Source organism: Xenopus laevis, chromosome 6S (genome assembly GCF_017654675.1).
Source record: "Xenopus laevis strain J_2021 chromosome 6S, Xenopus_laevis_v10.1, whole genome shotgun sequence".
Taxonomy (NCBI): domain Eukaryota; kingdom Metazoa; phylum Chordata; class Amphibia; order Anura; family Pipidae; genus Xenopus; species Xenopus laevis.
Window position 1 is genome coordinate 31,718,070 of NC_054382.1, and position 25,397 is coordinate 31,743,466.

General features: G+C 41.4%; 1 protein-coding gene across 2 annotated transcripts in view; it reads left to right on the plus strand.

Moving 5' to 3' along the window:
* LOC108719919 (ATP-binding cassette sub-family B member 5) overlaps window positions 1–16,028 on the plus strand; it is a 72,854-nt gene extending 56,826 nt beyond the window's left edge. For both annotated transcript variants that reach the window (XM_041567496.1, XM_018269214.2), the window contains exons 25-28: window positions 786–983; window positions 2,771–2,977; window positions 4,390–4,536; window positions 14,095–16,028. In XM_041567496.1, coding sequence (XP_041423430.1) covers window positions 786–983; window positions 2,771–2,977; window positions 4,390–4,536; window positions 14,095–14,292 — 750 coding nt within the window. In that variant the 3' untranslated portion in view covers window positions 14,293–16,028. The remainder of the gene's footprint in view (window positions 1–785; window positions 984–2,770; window positions 2,978–4,389; window positions 4,537–14,094) is intronic.
* The last annotated feature ends 9,369 nt before the right edge of the window (window positions 16,029–25,397 follow it).

Genomic DNA, 25,397 nt, shown 5'->3' on the forward strand with positions numbered 1-25,397 from the left:
ATCATAACTGGATGATATAGAGTGATACGTCTTATTGGCTAACTTAGTATATTATAGAATGTGAGCTTCCAGGACTACTTAGGCCCTGCTCCAGGCATGGTATAATACTGCACCTGAAAAGGGATACAGTATAGGCCAGGTACCTATGCTACAGGGGTCCCCAACCTTTTTTACCTGTGAGCAACATTCAGATGTAAAAGGAGTTAGGAAGCAACATAAGCATGAAAAATGTTCCTGGGAGTACCAAATAAGGGTTGTGATTGGCCATTCAATAGCTCATATGTGAACTGGCAGCCTACAGGACAAAAACTTGCCTCCAAAGTAGGGCTGAGTATGGCACACACAGGCAGAGTATGGCACATACAGGCAGAGTATGGCACACACAGACTGAATATGGCACACACAGGCTGAGTATGGCACACACAGGCAGAGTATGGTACACACAGGTAGAGTATGGCACACAAAGGCAGAGTATGGCACACACAGGCAGAGTATGGCACACACAGGCAGAGTATGGCACACAAAGGCAGAGTATGGCACACACAGGCAGAGTATGGCACACAAAGGCAGAGTATGGCACACACAGGCTGAGTATGGCACACAAAGGCAGAGTATGGCACACACAGGCAGAGTATGGCACACACAGGCAGAGTATGGCACACAAAGGCAGAGTATGGCACACACAGGCTGAGTAGAGAGGTAGAGTATGGCACACACAAGCAACATGGTCAGGAAGAGTATGAATGAATTTTTAATGCAACATTTTCCATTTTTGTTTTAAATAGGATCACTTCTCTGGATCTTTAGAATTCCGTAATGTTTTATTCAATTATCCAACTCGTTCAGATGTTGCAGTGCTCAGAGATTTATGCATTAAAGTAAAAAATGGGCAAACGGTGGCATTTGTTGGTAGTAGCGGATGTGGCAAGAGCACTTCTGTTCAGCTCCTACAGAGATTCTATGACCCGCAGGAAGGAGAAGTGGTAAGATTGAAGATGCAATGGTAACTCTGCATTTATATTGCCTTATTATCATGTATAGCTGGGTCAGTATATTTTGATGTTTCAATAGTGATGAGTGAAACTGCCCTGTTTTGCTTTGCTGATAAATTTAGAAAACCATGGAAATATTAGAGAATGCATTGGAGTCAATGGAGTCAATTCCCCTGTATATTTATTTTTGTGGGCCAAAGCATTAAACAAAGCACATGGCTTAATTCTAGCACAGATTGGTGAAACTTTTTGCCTCCGATGAAGCTATAAATTTAGCCATAAATCTATATAAAGTGATAAGATTCACCCACTTTACCCCCAAGCAGTCAGAATTGCATGTTATACTATCATAGTGAAATTGGGTTGAAAAAAGACAAAGTCCATCAACTATGATAGTATAACATGCAATTCTGACTGCTATCGACTTTATGTCTATCACTGCACCAAATCCGTTATTTGTAGGCGGAATACTGACTCTTCCATAAAAGATTTGTCAAAATATCGAAACAAATCTGAACTCTGAACATTCAAAGAAGAGAAAAAAAAGGTACTTTGCCACTTTTATATATGAAGAGCTTTGACTTTAAGGTTTCCGTTTAAGTTCTGATGAATACTAAGAATTCATATTACAGTCATGCAGAGTGCTGATATTTGGCCAAATTTTGGTAAATTTCTAATCTACTGTACATCCATGGAGTAAGGGCCTAAACTTATCTAAAGGTGGCCATAGACGCACAGATAATATCGTACAAAACTAATTTTCTTCCGATATTCGCTGAGTTTATAGTGGGAAGAAGACTTGGATATTGATTGGCTCGTCGATCGGGCTGGACGAAAAATTTAGATCAGGCGCCTTTGAAGGGACCCAAACATCGCCATTGTTAGTGCTGAATCGTCAGATACAGGTAGAATTCTGCCTGTATATCTGACGATTTAGCTCTACACGTGTGTATTGAAACGATCGATCTTTCTTGGAAAGATCTTTTCCAAGAAAGATCATAATTGTTGCGTCTATGGCCACCTTTAGAACTCTTCTCCATCCAAACAGTGTAGTTCTACGTTTTAAAGTATACACACCAACCTTAAGCTCTGGCACAGAACTACAGTTCCCAGGATTCTCTGGTTGCAGAGGAATGCAGTTCAGTACCAACATGTCAGGACACTCAAGAGCTCGGCATTGTTTTGTACCAACAATTCTTTATTTTTATACCTATTTAGTGTGCAAAACTTTTACCTGCCAACATGTAGTATTATATGCAGCACATCTTACAGCCAAACTCAAAAACTGGTTATTCCTGCTTGAATCCTTCTTATTTATAGTCATTAAGGATTAGCAAACGTTATCACAAAAACAAAATGGGTAATGCACACTAACACTACAAAATAGACACTTATCCTAAAATCTTACCCTAATTTGCTTAACCCCCATTAAAGTCACTGGTCCAGCCCTGTTAACTGGGGCCCAGTGTACTCTTCTGTTATAGCTACTCATATATTACATTATGCTCACCTAAGTTATTGGAAACATCATTTATATATCTAATAGACATTGACAGTGAAAAGCTTGATATTTTTAGCAGTTAAAACAATGGTTGGAGAAATGTTTAGTAACCCATAGCCACAGGTCTGATTCAGGTAGCAGCAAACTAACCCTTTGTGGCTTTAATCATACATCATAGCTTCAAGTGAAACCTGCACCAGACAAACAGTGCTGTGGATTCTACTATATACAGTTAATACAGGTGTTAAATACTAATTCGATATTCTCCTGTGTGCAGCTGTTTGATGAAGTGGATGCCAAATGCTTCAATGTCCAGTGGCTCCGTTCTCAAATGGGAATCGTGTCCCAAGAGCCTGTCCTGTTTGACTGCAGCATTGCTGAAAATATCGCCTATGGTGACAACTCCCGCACTGTGTCTATGGGTGAAATACAAAGTGCAGCCAAAGCAGCAAATGTCCACTCATTCATAGAAGGACTTCCTCAGGTAATTTATACTCTAATGCAGTGGTCCCCAACCATTTTTACCCATGAGCCACACTTAAACATGAAAAAAGTTGGGGAGAAACACAAACATGAAAAAAGTTCCTAGGGGGTGCCCAATAAGGACTTTAATTGGTTATTTGGTCCTATGTGCACTGACAGACTACATGTGGGTCTGTTTGTCAGTTTTCATGGTTTTATAAAAACTATAGAAATAGGAATTGTGCTACTGCCACATTACAGCAAATATCTATGGTACCAATCAAATAAATATTAAATCAAAAATACAAAATTGTAGTTAAGATAGTAAAGGAGGATACACTCACAGTTCACCTCAGTCCCAAGGTGCAAAGTCCAAAAACAGTGTATCCAAAAAGGATGTGAGGATCTCCAATAATAAAGAAACAAATGTAAAAATAGAAAAATGTATAAGGACATGGGACCTAAAGCGTTTCGTGCCTATTGGGGCACTTACTCATATGAGTAAGTGCCCCAATAGGCACGAAACGCGTTAGGTCTCATGTCCTAATAAATTTTTCTACTTTTTACATTTGTTTCTTTATTATTAAAGATCCTCACATCCTTTTTGGATACACTGTTTTTGCATGGTTTTATGCCTCCAAAGCTTGCTTCCAAGTCAGAAATCCAAAGACGAGCTCCTGGTTTGAGGCCTCTGGGAGCAACAACCAATGGGTTGGAGAGTAACATGTGATTGGGGATTACAGTTCTAATGGCACAATGTAAAAAAAAGAGAGAAGAAATTGACATTTGTGTGAATTTAACGGGAACTATCCCAAAAATGTATCATTCGCTTCAGCACACTGAAATAAGAAACTTTCTAAATACAATCAATTAAAAATTCTGTACCTTTTCTGAAATAATAACGTTAATCTCCACTATTCCTCTCTCACCATCTGTTTCTCCTTCTTCTGTCTTCATTCAGGAGTTGGGTGTCAGATGAATGATCCAATAAACCTGCAGAATTTGTGCAAAAGGCAGTTATTTTGTTAGATTTTATTTGTACTGGAATCAGTTATTTGAGTGAGCTCTAATTCATCTGCAAGGAAAGGAGCCCCACTATAAGCTATATTGGATCATTCATCTGACACCCAACTCCTGAGAGAGGAATAGTGAATATAAACTTGATTATTTCCGAAACATTGCAGAATTTTTAATTGATTGTATTTAGAAAGGTTCTTACTTCAGTATGAGGAAGCTTATATTAAATTTTCATTTTCGCGATAGTTCCCCTTTAATATGACTTTGAGAAGCCTGCAAAAGTATTTAGTGTCAGCCAGTAGAAAACGGATTGCAAATTTTATAAGAAAGAATACTACTACAAGTTAGCTACTAAGAACGTTACTAAATCCCACGTCGTATATTCATATTCACTCTATTTTGTTTTTCTTCCATCAGAAATATAACACTCGGGTAGGAGGAAAGGGAACCCAACTCTCTGGAGGACAGAAGCAAAGGATTGCTATTGCCAGGGCACTCGTCAGGGCACCGAAAATTCTACTTCTGGATGAAGCCACTTCTGCACTAGACAATGAGAGTGAAAAGGTGAGAAGGAAAATCTTATAGCTGTTAAACACTTCTTACATACAAAGTCAGGTTAGTGACTGGCTTAGCGTTTTCCCTTGTATTAACTACATGGCTAATTGTGATTGGAAGCAATGTTTTATCCTAAGCAAAGTAGAGTATGTAAAAAAAATTACATACATGTTGAAAATAAATAAACATACATGAATAAGGTACTTTGTAGTTACCTGGAGCTGCACATTAAAATGTTCACATCACCCTGGTTTTGTCCCTAAATGTGGTGAGTGTGGCCTTGAAATTACTAACCCAACACTCCCTCCTCAGTGAAAAGCAGAATTGTGCCTTCTAATTTTGCTGTCTGTCTCACTTGTATAGAATGTACTATAACAGGTCTAGTCTAGTCACTTGCTAACCCTTATTCAACTTGTTGACTTCTAAGTTTTGTGTACTGAGGCTTTCTCTTGTTTCCGATCCACCAGTGCACGACCGCCTATTAGGGTGTAGAGATGTCGCGAACTGTTCGCCGGCGAACTTGTTCGCGCGAACATCGGGTGTTCGCGCTCGCCGGAAGTTCGCGAACGTCGCGCGACGTTCGCCATTTTGGGTTCGCCATTGTTGGCGCTTTTTTTTGCCCTCTCACCCCAGACCAGCAGGTACATGGCAGCCAATCAGGAAGCTCTCCCCTGGACCACTCCCCTTCCCTATAAAAACCGAAGCCCTGCAGCGTTTTTTCACTCTGCCTGTGTGTGCTGAAGAGATAGTGTAGGGAGAGAGCTGCTGCCTGTTAGTGATTTCAGGGACAGTTGAAAGTTTGCTGGCTAGTAATCGTTTTGATACTGCTCTGTTATTGGAGGGACAGAAGTCTGCAGGGGTTTGAGGGACATTTTAGCTTAGGTAGCTTTGCTGGCTAGTAATCTACCTTCTACTGCAGTGCTCTGTATGTAGCTGCAGTGGGCAGCTGTCCTGCTTCTGATCTCATCTGCTGACTGCTGCAATAACAGTAGTCCTTGTAAGGACTGCTTTTATTTATTTTTTTGTTGTTTTACTACTACTACTACTACTACTACTATAAGAGCCCAGTGCTATTAGTCTAGCAGTGTTGGGGAGTGGGACTGGTGTGCTAATCTGCTGCTCCTAGTAGTTCAGCAGCACCAACTTTAATTTTTTTTTTTTAATATTCATTTTTTTTTTATTTTACTTTTTTTTATTTTACTACCGCTGTAGTAGTGTATAAGTTGACCTTTTAGGCATTATTTGCCCTGTAGGCATTATTTGCACACTGTTTCTTCAACCCGCCATCGAGCTGTGTGACCTTGTTCCCATTCTGTCTAAATATCCATAATATTACCGTCTCCAGAAAAAACACCGGAGTCACTTTTTTCAAGCAGCATTCATATATTTTACGTAATCCGTATCCACCGCTGTAGTAGTGTATACGTTGGCCTTGTAGGCATTATTTGCACACTGTTTTCTTCAACCCGCCATCGAGCTGTGTGACCTTGTTCCCATTCTGTCTAAATATCCATAATATTACCGTCTCCAGAAAAAACACCGGAGTCACTTTTTTCAAGCAGCATTCATATATTTTACGTAATCCGTATCCACCGCTGTAGTAGTGTATACGTTGGCCTTGTAGGCATTATTTGCACACTGTTTTCTTCAACCCGCCATCGAGCTGTGTGACCTTGTTCCCATTCTGTCTAAATATCCATAATATTACCGTCTCCAGAAAAAACACCGGAGTCACTTTTTTCAAGCAGCATTCATATATTTTACGTAATCCGTATCCACCGCTGTAGTAGTGTATACGTTGGCCTTGTAGGCATTATTTGCACACTGTTTTCTTCAACCCGCCATCGAGCTGTGTGACCTTGTTCCCATTCTGTCTAAATATCCATAATATTACCGTCTCCAGAAAAAACACCGGAGTCACTTTTTTCAAGCAGCATTCATATATTTTACGTAATCCGTATCCACCGCTGTAGTAGTGTATACGTTGGCCTTGTAGGCATTATTTGCACACTGTTTTCTTCAACCCGCCATCGAGCTGTGTGACCTTGTTCCCATTCTGTCTAAATATCCATAATATTACCGTCTCCAGAAAAAACACCGGAGTCACTTTTTTCAAGCAGCATTCATATATTTTACGTAATCCGTATCCACCGCTGTAGTAGTGTATACGTTGGCCTTGTAGGCATTATTTGCACACTGTTTTCTTCAACCCGCCATCGAGCTGTGTGACCTTGTTCCCATTCTGTCTAAATATCCATAATATTACCGTCTCCAGAAAAAACACCGGAGTCACTTTTTTCAAGCAGCATTCATATATTTTACGTAATCCGTATCCACCGCTGTAGTAGTGTATACGTTGGCCTTGTAGGCATTATTTGCACACTGTTTTCTTCAACCCGCCATCGAGCTGTGTGACCTTGTTCCCATTCTGTCTAAATATCCATAATATTACCGTCTCCAGAAAAAACACCGGAGTCACTTTTTTCAAGCAGCATTCATATATTTTACGTAATCCGTATCCACCGCTGTAGTAGTGTATACGTTGACCTTGTAGGCATTATTTGCACACTGTTTTCTTCAACCCGCCATCGAGCTGTGTGACCTTGTTCACATTTTGTCTAAATATTGATAATATTATCGTCTCTAGAAAAACCACTTGAGTTACTTTTTTTCAAGCAGCATTCATATATTTTACGTAATCCGTATCCACCGCTGTAGTAGTGTATACGTTGACCTTGTAGGCATTATTTGCACACTGTTTTCTTCAACCCGCCATCGAGCTGTGTGACCTTGTTCACATTTTGTCTAAATATTGATAATATTATCGTCTCTAGAAAAACCACTTGAGTTACTTTTTTTCAAGCAGCATTCATATATTTTACGTAATCCGTATCCACCGCTGTAGTAGTGTATACGTTGACCTTGTAGGCATTATTTGCACACTGTTTTCTTCAACCCGCCATCGAGCTGTGTGACCTTGTTCACATTTTGTCTAAATATTGATAATATTATCGTCTCTAGAAAAACCACTTGAGTTACTTTTTTTCAAGCAGCATTCATATATTTTACGTAATCCGTATCCACCGCTGTAGTAGTGTATACGTTGACCTTGTAGGCATTATTTGCACACTGTTTTCTTCAACCCGCCATCGAGCTGTGTGACCTTGTTCACATTTTGTCTAAATATTGATAATATTATCGTCTCTAGAAAAACCACTTGAGTTACTTTTTTTCAAGCAGCATTCATATATTTTACGTAATCCGTATCCACCGCTGTAGTAGTGTATACGTTGACCTTGTAGGCATTATTTGCACACTGTTTTCTTCAACCCGCCATCGAGCTGTGTGACCTTGTTCACATTTTGTCTAAATATTGATAATATTATCGTCTCTAGAAAAACCACTTGAGTTACTTTTTTTCAAGCAGCATTCATATATTTTACGTAATCCGTATCCACCGCTGTAGTAGTGTATACGTTGACTTTGTAGGCATTATTTGCACAGTGTTTTCTTCAACCCGCCATCTAGCTGTGTGTATTATCGTTTCCAGAAAAACCAACTGAGTTTTTGTTGTTGTTGTTGTTTTTTAAAAATAATGCCAGGCAAAGGCAGGCCGCCACGCAGAGGCCGTGCTAGGGGCCGTGCTGCTATGCAATCCTGTGGCCCTAGCAAATTGCCCAGTTTTAAAAAGCCAATGACCCTGAACTCCCAAAATGCTGAAGAGGTAGTTGACTGGCTTACACAGCACACCCCATCCTCTACCGTTTCTAACTTTACCACAACATCCTCCTCATCCTCCACTGCTATGGCCACCCCACTTAACACTTCCTCCACCACCGGTGCCCCTTCTTCACTGGGGTCAGAGGAGTTATTTTCCAATGAGTTTCTTGAACTGAGTAATGCGCAACCATTATTGCCAGAAGAAGATGAAGGAGATGAGGACCTTACACCAGATTTAATTCTGGCAGAGAACACGATAGAGATGGACATAATGAGTGATGAGGAGGAGGTCCCCGCTGCTGCTTCCTTCTGTGATGTGTCAGAAGAAATTGATGCATCTGAGGAGAATGATGATGAGGAGATTGATGTTTTGTGGGTGCCTAGTAGAAGAGAGCAAGAGGAGGGTAGTTCAGATGGAGAGACGGAGAGTCAGAGAGGCAGTAGGAGAATAAGACTTAGAAGAAGCAGGGAGGACAGCCCGCAGGGATCAGCAGGGCAACAACATGTATCGGCACCTGTGTTCAGCCGGCCAACGCACCCGCCATTGCCGCCAATACCGCCAACTCCGCCAACTTCTACTGTTACCGCCAGATCGCACACTTCCAAAAAGTCAGCAGTGTGGGATTTTTTTAATGTGTGTGCCTCTGACAAAAGCATTGTAATTTGCAATGAGTGCAGTCAGAAACTGAGCCTTGGTAAGCCCAACAGCCACATAGGTACAACTTCTATGCGAAGGCACATGAGCGGCAAGCACAAAGCACTTTGGGAGCAACACCTCAAAGGCAACAGGCAAACTAAAAGCCACACTCCTTCTGGTCCAGCATCTTACTGCTCTACCTCTGCTCTCCTTGACCCGTCTGAACCACCCTCCACTCCGCCTTCCACCTTGACCACCTGTTCCCATTCCCAGTCATCTGCCACCAGCCAAGTTTCTGTGAAGGCCATGTTTGAGCGTAAGAAGCCAATGTCTGACTGTCACCCCCTTGCCCGGCGTCTGACAGCTGGCTTGTCTGCACTCTTAGCCCGCCAGCTTTTACCATACCAGCTGGTGGACTCTGAGGCCTTCCGCAAATTTGTAGCAATTGGGACACCGCAGTGGAAGGTACCCAGCCGCAATTTTTTTTCTAAAAAGGGAATACCACACCTGTACCAACATGTGCAGAGCCAAGTTACCGCATCTCTGTCACTTAGTGTTGGGCCAAAGGTCCATATGACTACTGACGCATGGTCCTCCAAGCATGGTCAGGGCAGGTATGTCACCTACACTGCCCACTGGGTGAACTTGGTAATGGCTGGGAAGCAGGGAATGGGTAGCTCAACAACAACAGTGGAGTTGGTGTCACCGCCACGGATTGCACGCGGTTCTGCCACCACCTCTACTCCTCCATCGCTCTCTACCTCGTCTTCTTCTTCTTCTTACTCTGCTGCTGGGTCCTCCTTCTCCTCCTCCACACCTGTGCACCCCCAGCTCCCCCTAGGCTATTCGACGTGCCAGGTACGCCGTTGTCACGCTGTCTTGGGGATGACGTGCCTGGAAAGCAAAAACCATACCGGATCTGTACTCCTGTCATCTCTGCAGTCACAGGCCGATCGGTGGCTGACCCCACACCAACTGCAGATCGGAAAAGTGGTGTGTGACAATGGAAGCAATCTGTTGGCAGCGTTGAGACTAGGCAATTTAACACATGTGCCCTGCATGGCACATGTGTTAAATTTAATAGTCCAACGTTTTGTCTCCAAGTACCCAGGATTCCAGGACGTTCTCACCCAGTCCAGAAAGGTGTCGGCCCATTTCAGACGTTCCTACACAGCCATGGCACGCCTTGCTGACATTCAGCAGCGCTACAACATGCCAGTCAGGCGTTTGATTTCTGACAGCCAGACTCGCTGGAATTCAACGCTCCTTATGTTGGAACGTCTGCTGCAACAACAAAGGGCCGTCAACGAGTACCTTTTTGAACTGGGTGGTAGGACTGGATCTGCACAGCTGGGGATTTTTTTTCCCCCGTTACTGGGTGCTTATGCGCGATGCCTGCAGGCTCATGCGACCTTTTGAAGAGGTGACAAATATGGTCAGTCGCACCGAAGGCACCATCAGCGACCTAATACCCTTCGCTTTCTTCCTGGAGCGTGCCGTGCGACGAGTGACAGATGAGGCTGTAGACCAGCGTGACGAGGAGCTGGAAGCGCACGATTTCTGGTCGGAATCACCAGAACGAACCCAGGCACCTGCTGCAACGCAGGGAGAGGTGCCAGAAGTGGAGTCAGAGGAGGAAGGTGGCTTTGTGGAGGAGGAGGAGGAGGACCAACAGGAGCAGGCTTCCCAGGGGGCTAGTGGTGACCTTTTGGGGACCCCTGGTCTTGTACGTGGCTGGGGGGAGGAGACCGTGGATGATGCAGTCCTTGATAATGAGGAAGCGGAGATGGATAGCTCTGCATCCAACCTTGTGAGAATGGGTCTTTCATGCTGTCATGCCTGTTGAAGGACCCCCGTATCAAGAGGCTTAAGGAGAAGGACCTGTACTGGGTCGCAACGCTACTAGACCCTCGGTACAAGCATAAAGTGTCAGAAATGTTACCAACATACCACAAGTCCGAAAAGATGCGGCATTTACAAACCAGCCTGCAAAACATGTTGTACAATGCTTTTAAGGGTGATGTCACTTCAGGAACTCATCAACATTCCAGGGGCAGAGGTGCCAGTAATCCTGCCACGAGCACACCTGCAAGGACAAAGCCCTTTGGCCAGTCTGTAACGTCAGACATGCAAATGTTTTTCTGTCCAAGGCAGCGCCACAACCCTTCTGGATCCACCCTCAAAGAACGCCTCGACCGGCAGGTAGCGGACTACCTGGCATTAACTGCAGATATCGACACTCTGAGGAGCGATGAACCCCTGGACTACTGGGTGCGCAGGCTTGATCTGTGGCCAGAGCTGTCACAATTTGCCATGAACCTCTTGTCTTGCCCAGCCTCAAGTGTGCTCTCAGAAAGGACCTTCAGTGCAGCAGGAGGGATTGTAACTGAGAAGAGAACTCGCCTAGGTCACAAAAGTGTCGATTACCTGACCTTTATTAAAATGAATGAGGGGTGGATCTCGGAGGGTTACTGCACGCCGGAAGACTTGTTCTGACTTCTATGCAGCTGTCCTTCTCTTCAAGCCTCATGACTCCACACACAGCTGTCCTTTAGCGTCCTCCTCCTCCCTCCGCCACCGTTACAAACTAGGGTGCAAACCCTACTGGTTTAATTTTTTCTGGCCTCTGTGCTTCAGTGGCTGCGACCAAAAAAATGCCTATTTTCTGCATTTATATGACATAATTTTTCTGGCCTCTGTGCTTCAGTGGCTGCAACCAAAAAAATTTATATTTTCAGCATTTATATGGCATAATTTTTCTGTCAACTGTGCTTCAGTGGCTGCGACCAAACAAATGCATATTTTCAGCATTTATATGGCATAATTTTTCTGGCCTCTGTGCTTCAGTGGCTGCAACCAAAAAAATTACTATTTTCAGCATTTATATGGCATAATTTTTCTGGCAACTGTGCTTCAGTGGCTGCGACCAAAAAAATGCATATTTTCTGCATTTATATGGCATAATTTTTCTGGCCTCTGTGCTTCAGTGGCTGCAACCAAAAAAATTTATATTTTCAGCATTTATATGGCATAATTTTTCTGTCAACTGTGCTTCAGTGGCTGCGACCAAAAAAATGCATATTTTCTGCATTTATATGGCATAATTTTTCTGGCCTCTGTGCTTCAGTGGCTGCAACCAAAAAAATTTATATTTTCAGCATTTATATGGCATAATTTTTCTGGCAACTGTGCTTCAGTGGCTGCGACCAAAAAAATGACTATTTTCAGCATTTATATGGCATATTTTTTCTGGCCTCTGTGCTTCAGTGGCTGTGGCCAAAAAACTGGGCAAACAATGCCTACAAGGTCAACGACGTTGACCTTGTAGGCATTGTTTGCCCAGTTTTTTTGGCCACAGCCACTGAAGCACAGAGGCCAGAAAAAATATGCCATATAAATGCTGAAAATAGTCATTTTTTGCCATACGTTGACTCAACGTATATGGCAAAAAATGACTATTTTCAGCATTTATGTGGCATATTTTTTCTGGCAACTGTGCTTCAGTGGCTGCAACCAAAAAAACTGGGCAAACAATGTCTACAAGGTCAACGTATGGCGAAAAATTACTATTTTCAGCATTTATATGGCATATTTTTTCTGGCAACTGTGCTTCAGTGGCTGCGTCCAAAAAAACTGGGCAAACAATGTCTACAAGGTCAACGTATGGCGAAAAATGACTATTTTCAGCATTTATATGGCATATTTTTTCTGGCAACTGTGCTTCAGTGGCTGCGTCCAAAAAAACTGGGCAAACAATGCCTACAAGGTCAACGTATGGCAGTTGTTTAAAGAGAACAGTAGATTACTAGCCAGCAAAGCTACCTAAGCTAAAATGTCCCTCAAATCCCTGCAGACTTCTGTCCCTCCAATACAGAGCAGTATCAAGCAGATTACTAGCCAGCAAACTTACTATCATCTGTCCCTGAAATCACTAACAGCTCTCCCCCTACACTATCTCTTCCAAGCACACACAGGCAGATTTTTCAGATACATTTTTGCCCTTGATCCCCCTCTGGCATGCCACTGTCCAGGTCGTTGCACCCTTTAAACAACTTTAAAATCATTTTTCTGGCCAGAAATGTCTTTTCTAGATGTTAAAGTTCGCCTTCCCATTGAAGTCTATGGGGTTCGCGAACCGTTCGCGAACCGCTCGCATTTTTGCGCAAGTTCGCGAATATGTTCGCGAACTTTTTTTCCGACGTTCGCTACATCCCTATTAGGGTGGAGTCAATAGGAATACCTCTCTCCCACAGGGCATAGGTTACCAGGGGTGTAACTACAGAGGAAGCAGACACTGCAGCTGCAGGGGTGCCCAGAAGATATAAGGGCCCCATGAGACCCTAATTAAGATACAGTTTCAATAAATATTGCTAAAACAGGTCCACCTCTAGCAGGGGTGCGCCACCAAAGAGGCGAGTTGATCCACTTGCCTCAGGGGGCAGCGCCTCCCTGGTTACTAGGGGCGGCAAAAATGCAGCTCCTGGTAACTAAGTTTTCAACCCGGAAATTCAGCTCTTCTAGTGCAGAAAGCGCAATTGCGTTCTCTGCACTAGCGTCGTGCAGCGCCGACCCCCTCCTGCGCAGAAAATGTGAGCGCTGTGTGGAGAGGTGGGGGCGGCAACGGAAGGCCGTCTCAGGCGGCATAAAGGCGTGGATCGGTGCTGACCTCTAGACATTTTGGTAGTCTGAAAAATAATTTGCTGTAAAGCCCAGCACATCTAGTTATGCCACTGTAGTTACCTCCATAAAACTTCTTTCCACGTCTCAAATATTTATACGGGTTTTACTAAAGACTTTTGATCCCTTGGGGCAAACGCATATGAATTCCAAGTGTTTTTGTACAATATTTACAAATATGCCAAACACCCGGGCTTGATCCTTCAGCTTGTGCTCCCTGTAAGAAATGCCTGAATACTCTAGCACCAGCACCTGTGATTTTGTCTGTAGGCAAAGGCAACAATTTAAAAAAAATGGATAAAAATAGCAACAGGAAACGACCTAAATAAGTGTGCATTCAAATTATAAACGGAAACACAGCACGGGGACTCGGTGGGTAGCCCTTTATGTACCCTGCAGCTCTGGGGTTTTAAGTTTCCTTAGTAACTCTAGCTTCCTCCTGCAATAGGTTTGAGATTCTGGTGTGTGTTTAGCAGCCGTGAGGTGGGGTGAATGACTTTTCTCACAATAAGGTTCTTGTTTCTTTCCTGTAGATTGTACAGCAAGCCCTTGATCAGGCCCGGAAGGGAAGGACCTGCATCCTGATTGCACACAGACTGACCACCGTACAGAATGCTGATATTATTGTGGTTATGAACAAAGGGAAGATCATGGAACATGGAAGCCACCAAGAGCTGCTCGCCAAACGTGGGGCATATTATGATCTAGTCAATGCCCAAACTATAATCTAATACAAACAGAGAGAAAAGGATTAGTAGGACAAGAAGGGGCACATTTATTAAAAAGCCATGTAAATTCACAATGGAGAAAAACAAATTATGACTGCCAGTAACCAAGATCTTTACCATCAGTTGTGAATGTGATTATTGGCATTATGTACATACTTGTGCAAAATAATAAACAGCAAAAATCACCATCATATAAGTCATGGTAAAAAATCGCAGGAAAAAAAAACATGCATTTTCAAGCAAGTTGATAAAAAAGGTGCAAAATTGCACGCTAGAATGCAGGTTTTAGGTGATATAATTTTTTGTAAGAAATAGTGCAAAATTTTAGGAAATAAATGTCAACAAAGTCACTGCAGCATTGGACAACGTTTGTTAATAAATGTGCCCAGATCCAGTATGTATCAGTGAAGAATGTGGGGCTTATATTGACAGCAGCCAAACAGGTATTTAATTACACCAATTAAAGCCAGTTTCTACCCCAAAAACTTCAGCAGCATACCACTGCACTTGTGGCTCCAACAGTCAGTAACTGGAAACATTCTTTATTTTGCAGGCATCGGTATACTCACATCCCTTGTGGTCAGAAAAAGAACCCTGCCCTGGGTGTGTCCTTCCTTTTCATACCATTGGCACTCTCACTTGCCCTCTAGTGGCTGGGGTCTGAACTGCACTTAAACATAATTGCCTTAAAGGATAAGTAAACCTTAAAAAAAAGTGAATGTAAATTTGACAAGGGGGCTATTCTAAGCACTTTTGTAATTTACATTCATTATTTCTTCTTTTTAAATTCCAAGATATTAAGGGATACATTTACTGTTAATATGAATGAATTTTGTTACAACAAAATTACACAAAAATTACACCTAATTCCATTATTTTAAATGTAACAAAACATATATAAAATAGGCATTTTACTTTACACCATTTTCGCACATCATTTCACAGATTCATCCAACATCAGTTACCTGGTCCACCCCCTTACATGCACTGAAATAATGTGATTTCTCTCTTTTGTTATAACTGTCATGTATCCGTTATAGTTTCTAGAGTTATAAACACAAACTATACTGATATCAATTAAAGTTCTTATTAGTTGCTTTCAGTAACATTTCTGTTTTAAACGATCCCTATTATGTTTGGGGCAGTGTTGATCTGGTGTTGTTGTGCAACATGGAAGCTGAGGGAAGTTGTTATTCCCTAAGAATACTTGAGAAAGAAGAGCACTTTTGCACATTTTTACAATTTATAGTTACCTCTTCAAATAGTCTTTATTTATAAGATGATGCTCAGTAGTTTATGTTTGATTTGTATTTTTATATGTTTTACCAAATAGGTTTTGGTCCATTTTAACAGAACGGCATTACTAATAGCTAATTTTTATACTGACTTCATTTCCTTTATTTCTCTGTAATGTGTCTTTCATAATACACTGCTCCCTGTTTTAAACATGCCTTAAATTATAATACACACAGGTCACAGTTTCATTTATTTTATAGTATTCAAATAACCTAAAAGGTAAAACCCCATTTATTTCATTTTGCAACTTTTCTTCACAGGAAAGAAAATCAGTTATTTTGCATTTCCCCTTTCAATACCACATTCTATTAAAGGGCAACTCCGGCTTCCAAACCAAAATTTGATAAAGAGGCCCATATAACACAGAAACTCCTAATATATCCATCACAGTTACCTGTTTCTTCAAAAAGTATGAATAAATGCCATTGTCTATGCTGAAATCCAGCCAGTGTCGGACTGGCACGGCTGGACACCGGGAAATAACCCGGTGGGGCCCCGACCCTCGTGGGCCCCCGCCGGGCCAGACCCCCTCTCCCGATATCTACATTTTGGGGGGGAAATTTTCGGCACTGCGCATGCGCGCTGAGCAAAGCAGCTCACGCATGCGCATGGCTCCGTTCATGCATGCGCACTGAGCGGCACCCTCACACAGTAACGCCAAGCTTGGCACATCACGGTAGGGGGCCTGGGGGGGCCCTGAACCAGAAGTCCCGATGGGCCCCGGGCCCCCCAGTCTGACCCTGAATCCAGCTATTTAACAGTTCTTCTCATTCTGCATCATTTGAAATCCTGGCAGGGAAGTAACAACAAATTGTAACAACTTCTCCACAGCTTACAGACAACATGCAGGAACTACATAACCCACAATGCATTGCACTGTGATGTTCTGTTCCTGATTGAAATCACATGTGCAGGGAATTGTGGGGTTTGGAGGATGCAGGCTCAGGACAGATGGCTGTTGATACAAAGTAACAGTAGTCAGCCAGCTCAGCAAAGTAGTCAGAGAGATCAGCAGGAGGGCAGGGGGCTAGGTTTAAGGAACTGTCAGAAAACATTAAAAATCATGAAAAGTCTATTTTTTAAATGATGCATATTGCAAAGTTGCTTGAAGTTTACTTTTCAAAAAGCTAAAGTTATGTTTTTGCGGAGTTCCCCTTTAATATTCTGTAATTTGTATTGATCTTTGTGTGTTTAAGGCAATAAACTCCATTGTTTTTATGTTAGCTTGTTTGGTTTGTTTTTATGCTGAATGGATCCTCCTCACATGACTCCAAACCTCTGGCATATCAATCAATGCCATGGGAGAAAACGCCAATCAGCTTCCTTTCACTATGACGTTGCTGTCCACTGACAGGCATGCATTGTATTTTGGCACATAAAATCTGCACTTAAATCTGTCCCACCAGAGAGAACACCTCATCTGTCATGGCCTTAAATTACCTGTTAGCAGTGCAGAGGGAAGCAAGGGCACATATACAGACTCTCAGGCTGGTATGCGACTTTATGATTAAGTATGTGTGTATGTATATGTAGGAGGCTAAAGGTTTTTAAATCCTTTGGTCTCCTGGGCATAACTCAGCTAAATTCTGTGACTGGCCAGTAGATTTAACTATTCTATTTTATAAAAGGGGAAGATCCATGTGCTCAGTCTCTTTGAACTTGCTGGAGAAAGTACAGTGGTGCTCCATAGGGCCTGGAACAAAGGAATGTTCCAGAATAGGTGCAAGGGCAGTTCTTTTATAGTCACTTCTTTTATAGGAGTGAAAGGCAGGATCAGGAGTTATTTAGTAAGCAGTCAGAGGCTCAGAAGAGGAGACAAGGAGGGTTAGTACCCTGGGGTGACAAGGCCGCTAGCTTTGAGACTCCAGCAGTCAGGCTCAGGGATAGAGAGATCCTTGGAGCATGGGAGACCCCGTGAGATTCACCTTCAGTGGGGATTATGCACCAAAAGCAGGCAATGCTACCTCTGGGGTGTTGTGAACACTCATTCTAAAAGTTGTAAGTATACACTGGATGATTATTTGTTGGAAGCACTTCTGTATGACTTACAGTATATGACTGCAAACAGCAGCCATCTACGAGAGACTGCCAAGAGATCCGTATAGCTGCATGTTACTTAAAGTTACAGTGTTCTACAAATAAACCAACCTTTCAACCATATCCCTGTGTGTGATTGTGGATCAGAGAAGTTCCCAGGGAGGGGTATTACAGTTCAGTCTGTTGTGACCTTTGGTGGAGGCACAGCATTTTATAGTGTATCTGCTCTCCTATAGCAGAGGCACAGGACACCTGTAGCACCACAAGGAAGGAAATCCTACTTGCAGTAGTAAAAGAGGGGTGTGTGTGTGTGTGTTTTCAAAAAGAACCAGCAACTACAGAGTATTATTAGAAATAAAAAAAGGGTATTTAGTAAACCATGTAAACGGTCACATTTGGAACCTTTCTCAAGGCAACCACACCCCATACACAATGTGATATATAAAGTCAATCAAGCATCAACAATTAAGAAGTGACATCACATTCAGGAAATTGCATCAAAGTGATTGGTCATCAAATTACACTTCACTTCAATGAGATAATGCTGAACAGTGAATCAAAGTGACACGTGCTCAATAATTTAACACGATGCATAAAATATTATTATGTAACCAATCCAGTTAAACCAATACAAAAAGTCTTTGAGAATTCTGTGAGTACACATATAAAAGAAATATCCCATATAAAGACTAAAATAATTTAGTGTATTCAAGTTAGCTACATCAGTATCCTTTGATGCTAGTTCTATCTTAGTGGGCCCCCTAATATAGAACTAGCATTGCATATCTCAAGTTAGACCCCCCTTTAGTAGGGTTTTCAATTTTCTGTCCAATTATCCCAAAAAAAACTATGATTGAACTTGCACACATTTAGAGAAATGCTTGTACACAATGTGTCGTGGGTGTTTTTTCAAACAAAATAATTGACTCACTTTTAGGTTTGCATTTTGTAAGAAAAGCAGCCTGTCATATTTCATTTTCTGTAATTTAATTATGTATAATTACTATGGTCAAATGATCACTCCCCAAGATGATAACAACATATCTTTATTGTGTGGAACTGTGTTACAAGTTATATGCTTAGTGTCACTGCCACTGTTGGCCACATGCAGAGTACAGCTGATGTTTTTCTGGGGAAGTGGTGATTGGTTAAAGAAAAACTATACCCCCATAATGAATATTTAAGCAACAGCTAGTTTATATCATATTTAGTGACATATTAAAGAATCTTATCAAACTGGAATATATGCTTGGGGTACTGTGTGATGAACTGCTAGGAGAGCTGCGCCATGCAATAGCACATCATGAACTTACTCCTAGCTATCCTCGAGGGAGGATGGTTAGGAGCATGATGCTCTACAATTTAGTGAGCAAGTCAGAAATTTGCATTTGACAAGGGCCACATTGTTTATTTGATGGCCTTGGCAAAATTGTATGTGTATATCCAGCTTTAGTGCATCCCGCTGATTGGTTGCTATGGGTCACTATACATCATATTTGATCAGTTGGCTTATGAAAGGGGCCCTCCTCTGCAACTCACGGAACCATTTTGCTGTGTTTAGATTTAGCTTTTTTTTACAGTTCTTATTCGAGTATCCATGTTTTTCATGTTTTGAGCATCCATGTTTTGATGGGGTTTTTTCAGCTTTTTTTTTTTTATATTCTCCCCCTCAATGTCTTGCTATTGTGAAATCTATGTAAAATGGCCACATGTGTTGCTTTCACCTGGTGTCAAACCATAACCATTCTGCTCTGTGTTTTGTCATTTTTAACTGTACAATTCTTTACCTAATGCCTTGTTGTTGCCTGTATTAACATGACAGACCAAAGTAGACATGGACACAGCGTATGTTGTTAATACATAAAAAACAACAGGCATTTTATTCCTTGTTCCATCTGTTAGCGGCAGAGATCGGAAGTTCAGTATAACTGCTGGCATTGTAGGAAGGTTCACAGTAATTATTCTAAACAGGTCCAGACTGAGAATTAAAATAGGCCCTGGCATTTCAGGTACACAGAGGCCCAATCAGCCCACATAGAGGCCCAAACAGCCCCCACCAGCCCACTAAATACTGAGTTTCTATGGGACCTTATAGCAGCCCCTCTGGCATTTGCCAGAACTCACAAATTGCCAGTCCGGGCCTGATTCTAAAGAACACATTGGCCAGTGCTCCAAATATTGTTAAAACTGCAAAAGGACAATATTAATAGTTCAAGTAACTCAGTGGTCTTTCTTAAGGTACCGTTCAATTTCTTTTGCTACACATTGCTACAGCACCATCTTGTGCTTATTTCTGATAATGCAATGTTGCAACGAAAATATTTCCTTGACTATATTAGATTTACTTCCCATCTCCTTCTGCTGTCCATTTGTTTGATTTCAAATAAAAAATCACAGCTCTTGTCTGTAAGATGAAAAGCAAATAAAGTCAGAATAAATCATCAAAAAATTGGAAAAAAATATGCATTGTAAGACGAATACAGGTACGGAACGTATTATGCAGAATGCTCTGGGGCTTGCGGATAAGGGATCTTTCCATAATTTGGGTTTCCATATCTGAAGTCTACTGAAAAATAATTTAAACATTTATCAAACCCAATAGGATTGTTTTGACACCAATGAGGATTAATTATATCATAGTTGAGATTGACTACAAGGTACTGTTTTAATATTACAGTGAAAAAGAAAATCTTTTTAAAACATTATCATTCTATTAAAATGCTGTCTATGGAAAATGGCAAATTTAGAGTTTCCTGGATATCAGATTTCCGAATAACATATTCCATATCCGTGCTTATTCCTATGTGAAGCTTGACACTCAGGGAGCTCTGTACTTGGGCAGAGCCAGCAGCCTACAAGGACATTTTTAACTAAATTTTTAATTGTTATCGATATAAAAAAGTTGGGTGGAGCAGACTAGGCTTTATGTTGGATTGTTAGGTCTATGGCAAGGCTTAAAGGAACAGTAACATCAAAAAATGAAAGTGTTTTTAATAATGAACATGTAATGTACTGTTGCCTTGTACTCGTAAAACTGGTGTGTTTGCTTCAGAAACTCTATAGTTTATATAAACAAACTGCCATGGGGGCAGCCATTCAAAGCTCAATGTGAAGATCAGACACAGTATACACAGCAGATAACAGCTACAATCTGTAGTATACAATGGCAGGGTCGGACTGGGCTGGCTGGACACCGGGAAAAAACCAGATGGGCCCCCGGCTCTTTTTTTGTGGGGGGGGGGGCCAGTGCCAGCCTGTTACACCACTTTCTTATTTCTTTATCTGCCACAAGGATCAGAGCAACTCTTAAAGGATTCCTTCTGTCAGTGACCTACAACATCTCAATATACCAATACAATATATTATGGAGGTTGTATAGAATTGTAGAGTGAATAAAGTACCCCCTATTGTAAAATATAAGGATATTATAAGTCACCGAGGAGTTCCATGACCATACTTTATTTATTATAATACACAAGTTTTCGTGAGTCATGTGACAAAAATAACATCACTACTCACCATTTCTAACTGATGACATCACTATGCAGTCACCATTTCTAAGGATATAATTAACAAGATATTTATGGCTTTTGTGTATTATATATAAATTCATAGCCAGTTATTAAAACCACAGCCTTGTTTTCTAATGTTAATGGGCCCAGGGCACAAGTTCATACCCAAGTGCAGTGAAACATATACTGTATGTAGTGATGGGCCAATTTGTCCCATTTCGTTTTGCCATTTTGATGATTGCGTCAAATTTGACGCCGGCGTTAGAGTCAATGGGCGTCCGCATAATGTTAATGAGCGACGGTTTTGACTCGATCGACTTTTCCGACGCGTGGCCAAAAATTATTTGATGCTGGAGAATTTTTGCAGCAGTTTTGCGCATTTATTTGGAATGTAGAAGTTCGCTGTGAATTCATGCCTGCCAAATTTATTCGCCCATCCATCACTATCTGTATGTCATATGGCAACCACAACCAACTCATCCTGTGTATCTGCTGTCTTTTCATGTTGTCTACTCTCCTAATTTGATTCTGTTCTTTCTTCTTCTCCTTTTCTATTCCTTACCATGCTTCTATGTATTAATATTTTTAGAGCATACCTTAATTGTTTTGTTTGTTTTTGGAAGATTCTCTCTGATTTATTTCACTTCCATTGTCATTTTGTTATCAGAAACATGACAATGAGGTTGGATGAAAGAGATGCCAGCTCTTGGGGACAGTAGCAGAGGATAGCCATTTCCTGAGCACTCACCAAGACTCACCAGGACACCAAAAATGATTACTTCTGGATGAGGCACTTCTGCAGTATATTGTCACAATAATATAGGGGAGGATTTCATCTTCACGAAATGGAGGCATTATGCTTTGACCCTTAAATCCTAAAGATGTAAGACTTAAGGTAATACTGAAGGCAATAGAAATGGAGGAAGAAGAAAGAACAGAAGAAAAGAAGGATGAGTATACAGCATGGAATGACAACAAGGACACAGGACGAGTTGTTGTGCATGTGACATATACGTTGCACTTCACACGGGAAAGGACTTGTGCCCTGGACCCATTAACATTAGAAGCCAGGCCTATTTATCAACATTTTCATTTTAGTAGTTTTAGAGGTTTTGAAGCCACAAATAAACTCACTTTCGCTAAAACCACGAATGCCATGGAGTGAAGTAGTAACAACGTAACCCGGTGTAATCAGAGAGAAGAAAAAGTGAAAACAAGGTAGCAAGAAGGTGCTGAGCCAACAGAGTAGCAGAGAGAAAGTATAAAAACGTCCCATCGCAAAGGTAGAGTACACAAATGCAGCCCGATTCAAAGTCCGCAATCGGCTAGGCAGTCGTGGCGCTTAGGGTCAATCGGATCGCAGTATAGTGGTGGGTGTGTCGGAGGCCCGACAACGGGTTACGTTGTTACTACTTCACTTCCCTCTCTGAAAACCAACTTGGCACTTCACTCTTTTAGCGTTCTGGGTTGCCTAGCAACCCTGTTTGGCGCCAAATGAACGGCCCAGGATTTAAAAATGTGTGGGATTGTGGGTATTCTGTTTGTTCACTGGAAATCTCTTGACAAAGATCCCTGTGGGGGATCGAAACGTCGAGCACAATAAATCTTTCTATTTTTGCACCATGAAGAAAAACCTGTGAGTGTCGCTATTCTTGGCTTCTATATATATATATATATATATATATATATATATATATATATATATATATATATATATATATATATATATATATATATATATATATATATATATATCAATAGAGAAAGAAATAAAGAAACTAAATAATACATATTTATTTGAGGAAAGTTAAACCTGCTGTTGCCCTTGCGTGCACGTTAATGCCAGGGAGCCTTGCCCTCTCGTTGCAAACCCCACCCAAAACATCACCCACCAATATGGCACAATGAAACATTACTGGAGCTGCCATACAACTAAACAGAGTCAATGCAACATGGGGGACCATTGCATTACTCCAGTGGTCACTGGAATGCGCTCTTGGTAAAGCCCGCTGCCACACAAGTGATGATGCCCCATTAAAAAAAATTGCTACTGCTCACAAATATCCACTGATTAACTAAAGATAGACCCAAGACTCGCCCTTATCTTTACAAAGTCCCACTTCCAAAATCTGCCAAAGACACACCTACTCCCATCAAGCCCCACCCATATATCACCTGCCCATACTACACCCTGGCAGCTCTTGCGGCCTTGCATTCATTGCTATTGGATCTTTGCTGGAGCTGCCATACACACAAACACTGTCTGGGGTAAATGAAATGGAAAATGAACTTGCTGCTTGAGTTAATGTTCCTGTCTCTGATGTTTCAGTCTGGCTGCTCAGTAATCCAGGTACTGAATCGGAATCATTACAATTTGCTACATTAGTTGATACATTTCTCAGCAGCATCTGTGGAAAATTAGCAACTATTGTATCAACGATTGCTGCCTCTATTTAAACTCGGGGATTCTGCTCAGCAGGGACAAAGATAAGAAATGTATCAAATAAATGTATCAATTTAGAATAGTTACAGAGTTAGCGATCTCCCTTCCCAGTAAAAAATGTAACTTTAAACTTCAATATTAGAAAAAGAGTCACAAGTAGAAAATAATAAGCAATTTTAAAAAAGTCTTTATTTCTTAGTTGGACTAGGGATATGTTCTCCATCCTAAAAGCCATGACTTGGTGAAGGGAGCTCCTCAAAGACTTGTCAGCTCTCCAAAGTTTTTCAGTATATACTGAATGGTGTTGTCAGGGCTTAGGCATTGATTGACAGGCTGTGGTCTGAACATAAAGGAGTTTGTCCAGGTAGGATGCAGGTGTGATGGACCAAATTCACATCGGCACCACTGGGGATAATAGTGAGGGTAACAGCCTGTGGGGGCCGTTTATTTAAAAAGTAGCTCTCCACAAGTATTAGGGGATACTGAAGGTTGGACTGCCCAACTTTATATAAATAATTGCGCCTACAAAATCTTTTTTCCTTTTCCCTACTCACTATTAAATAGTGTCCCTCGATACAAACTTGTTTACCAAGCGTCACTTTCCCTTTAATAGAAAAATATGTCCCTTGGTTAAACATAAGAGAGTTTCTTACAGCATTTCCTCGTGGTCAGACATGTTATTTTCTTTCAGGAGATTTTTTATAATAAATCTACAATGCTAAGCAACTAAACAATTAGCTTCCAGTAACTGCATATTATTTTTAACAGAAAATTCCTTTGACTTGAAATTATAGGTTGCAGAATATTGTAATAATAACAGCCCTTGTTCCTAAGCAGATAGCAAGTTATGAAAATACTTTAAGAATATGTCAAGTGCTGTTTCTGTTTGTGGCACGTTTTTCAAAGGAAATTGCCTGCTGGTAATCTGCAAAATTCTTTATTATTTTCCATATGCATTGCAATATTACTTAATATATATTCCTATATAAATACATGCTGCTGATTTGTTTGATCAGGCAGTTGCAATATGCAGCCTGATGCCAGTTGGCAATTATATCTTGCCATTCTGGACAGGATGGTTGATAAGATGTCAGGTAATGGGGTGTGTATGTGGCCAACACAAAACATTCAGCACTACTGGCACTTCCCATCTAAGCTTTAGAATTAGAAGGCCTTGTTTTATTATATATGAGCATGTCTGTTCCAGATAGTCTTAAAGGAGCCATTATTGCTCAGCTCATAAGCAGTTACTTTACAGATTGCTAGCCAGAGATGCATGCTCCTGGTATGGAGCACAGCTGTTGCATAGATGGGTCTCTATTCAGCATTAGCACCAAGAAGGGGCACATTCTTACAGTGTAGTAGATCATTAATTTGCATTTGCAAGATGAAATAGTCCTTTAATATGAAGTCCCACAGCTACAATACAGACGGCTTCTTTTCGAGCTGAAATTAGCCCTGGATAAATTGGGCCGCATGGGTAGTATCTCATTAAACAAGAAATAAACCACCTCTGAAACAATAGTACACTTCCAGAGTCCCCTTCCCTATCTGTGTAACCCATTCTGCCAAAGAGGGCCCAATTCCCTAGCACTCGAGGGCCCAGTGGACAACTACACAACACAGCATATAGACAAATACAAGAGTCCTCTGCACCCAACCCATTATCAATATATTTAAGACAGAGACATTTTGTGGTCACAGCCTCATTGCACCCCCACCTAATGGTTTTAAAAATTAGTGGTGAGCACAACTTTCACTTGTTTGTTATAGTTATACAGGAGCAGTGACCAGCTCCATGTTGTAGCTCCCACCCTTCC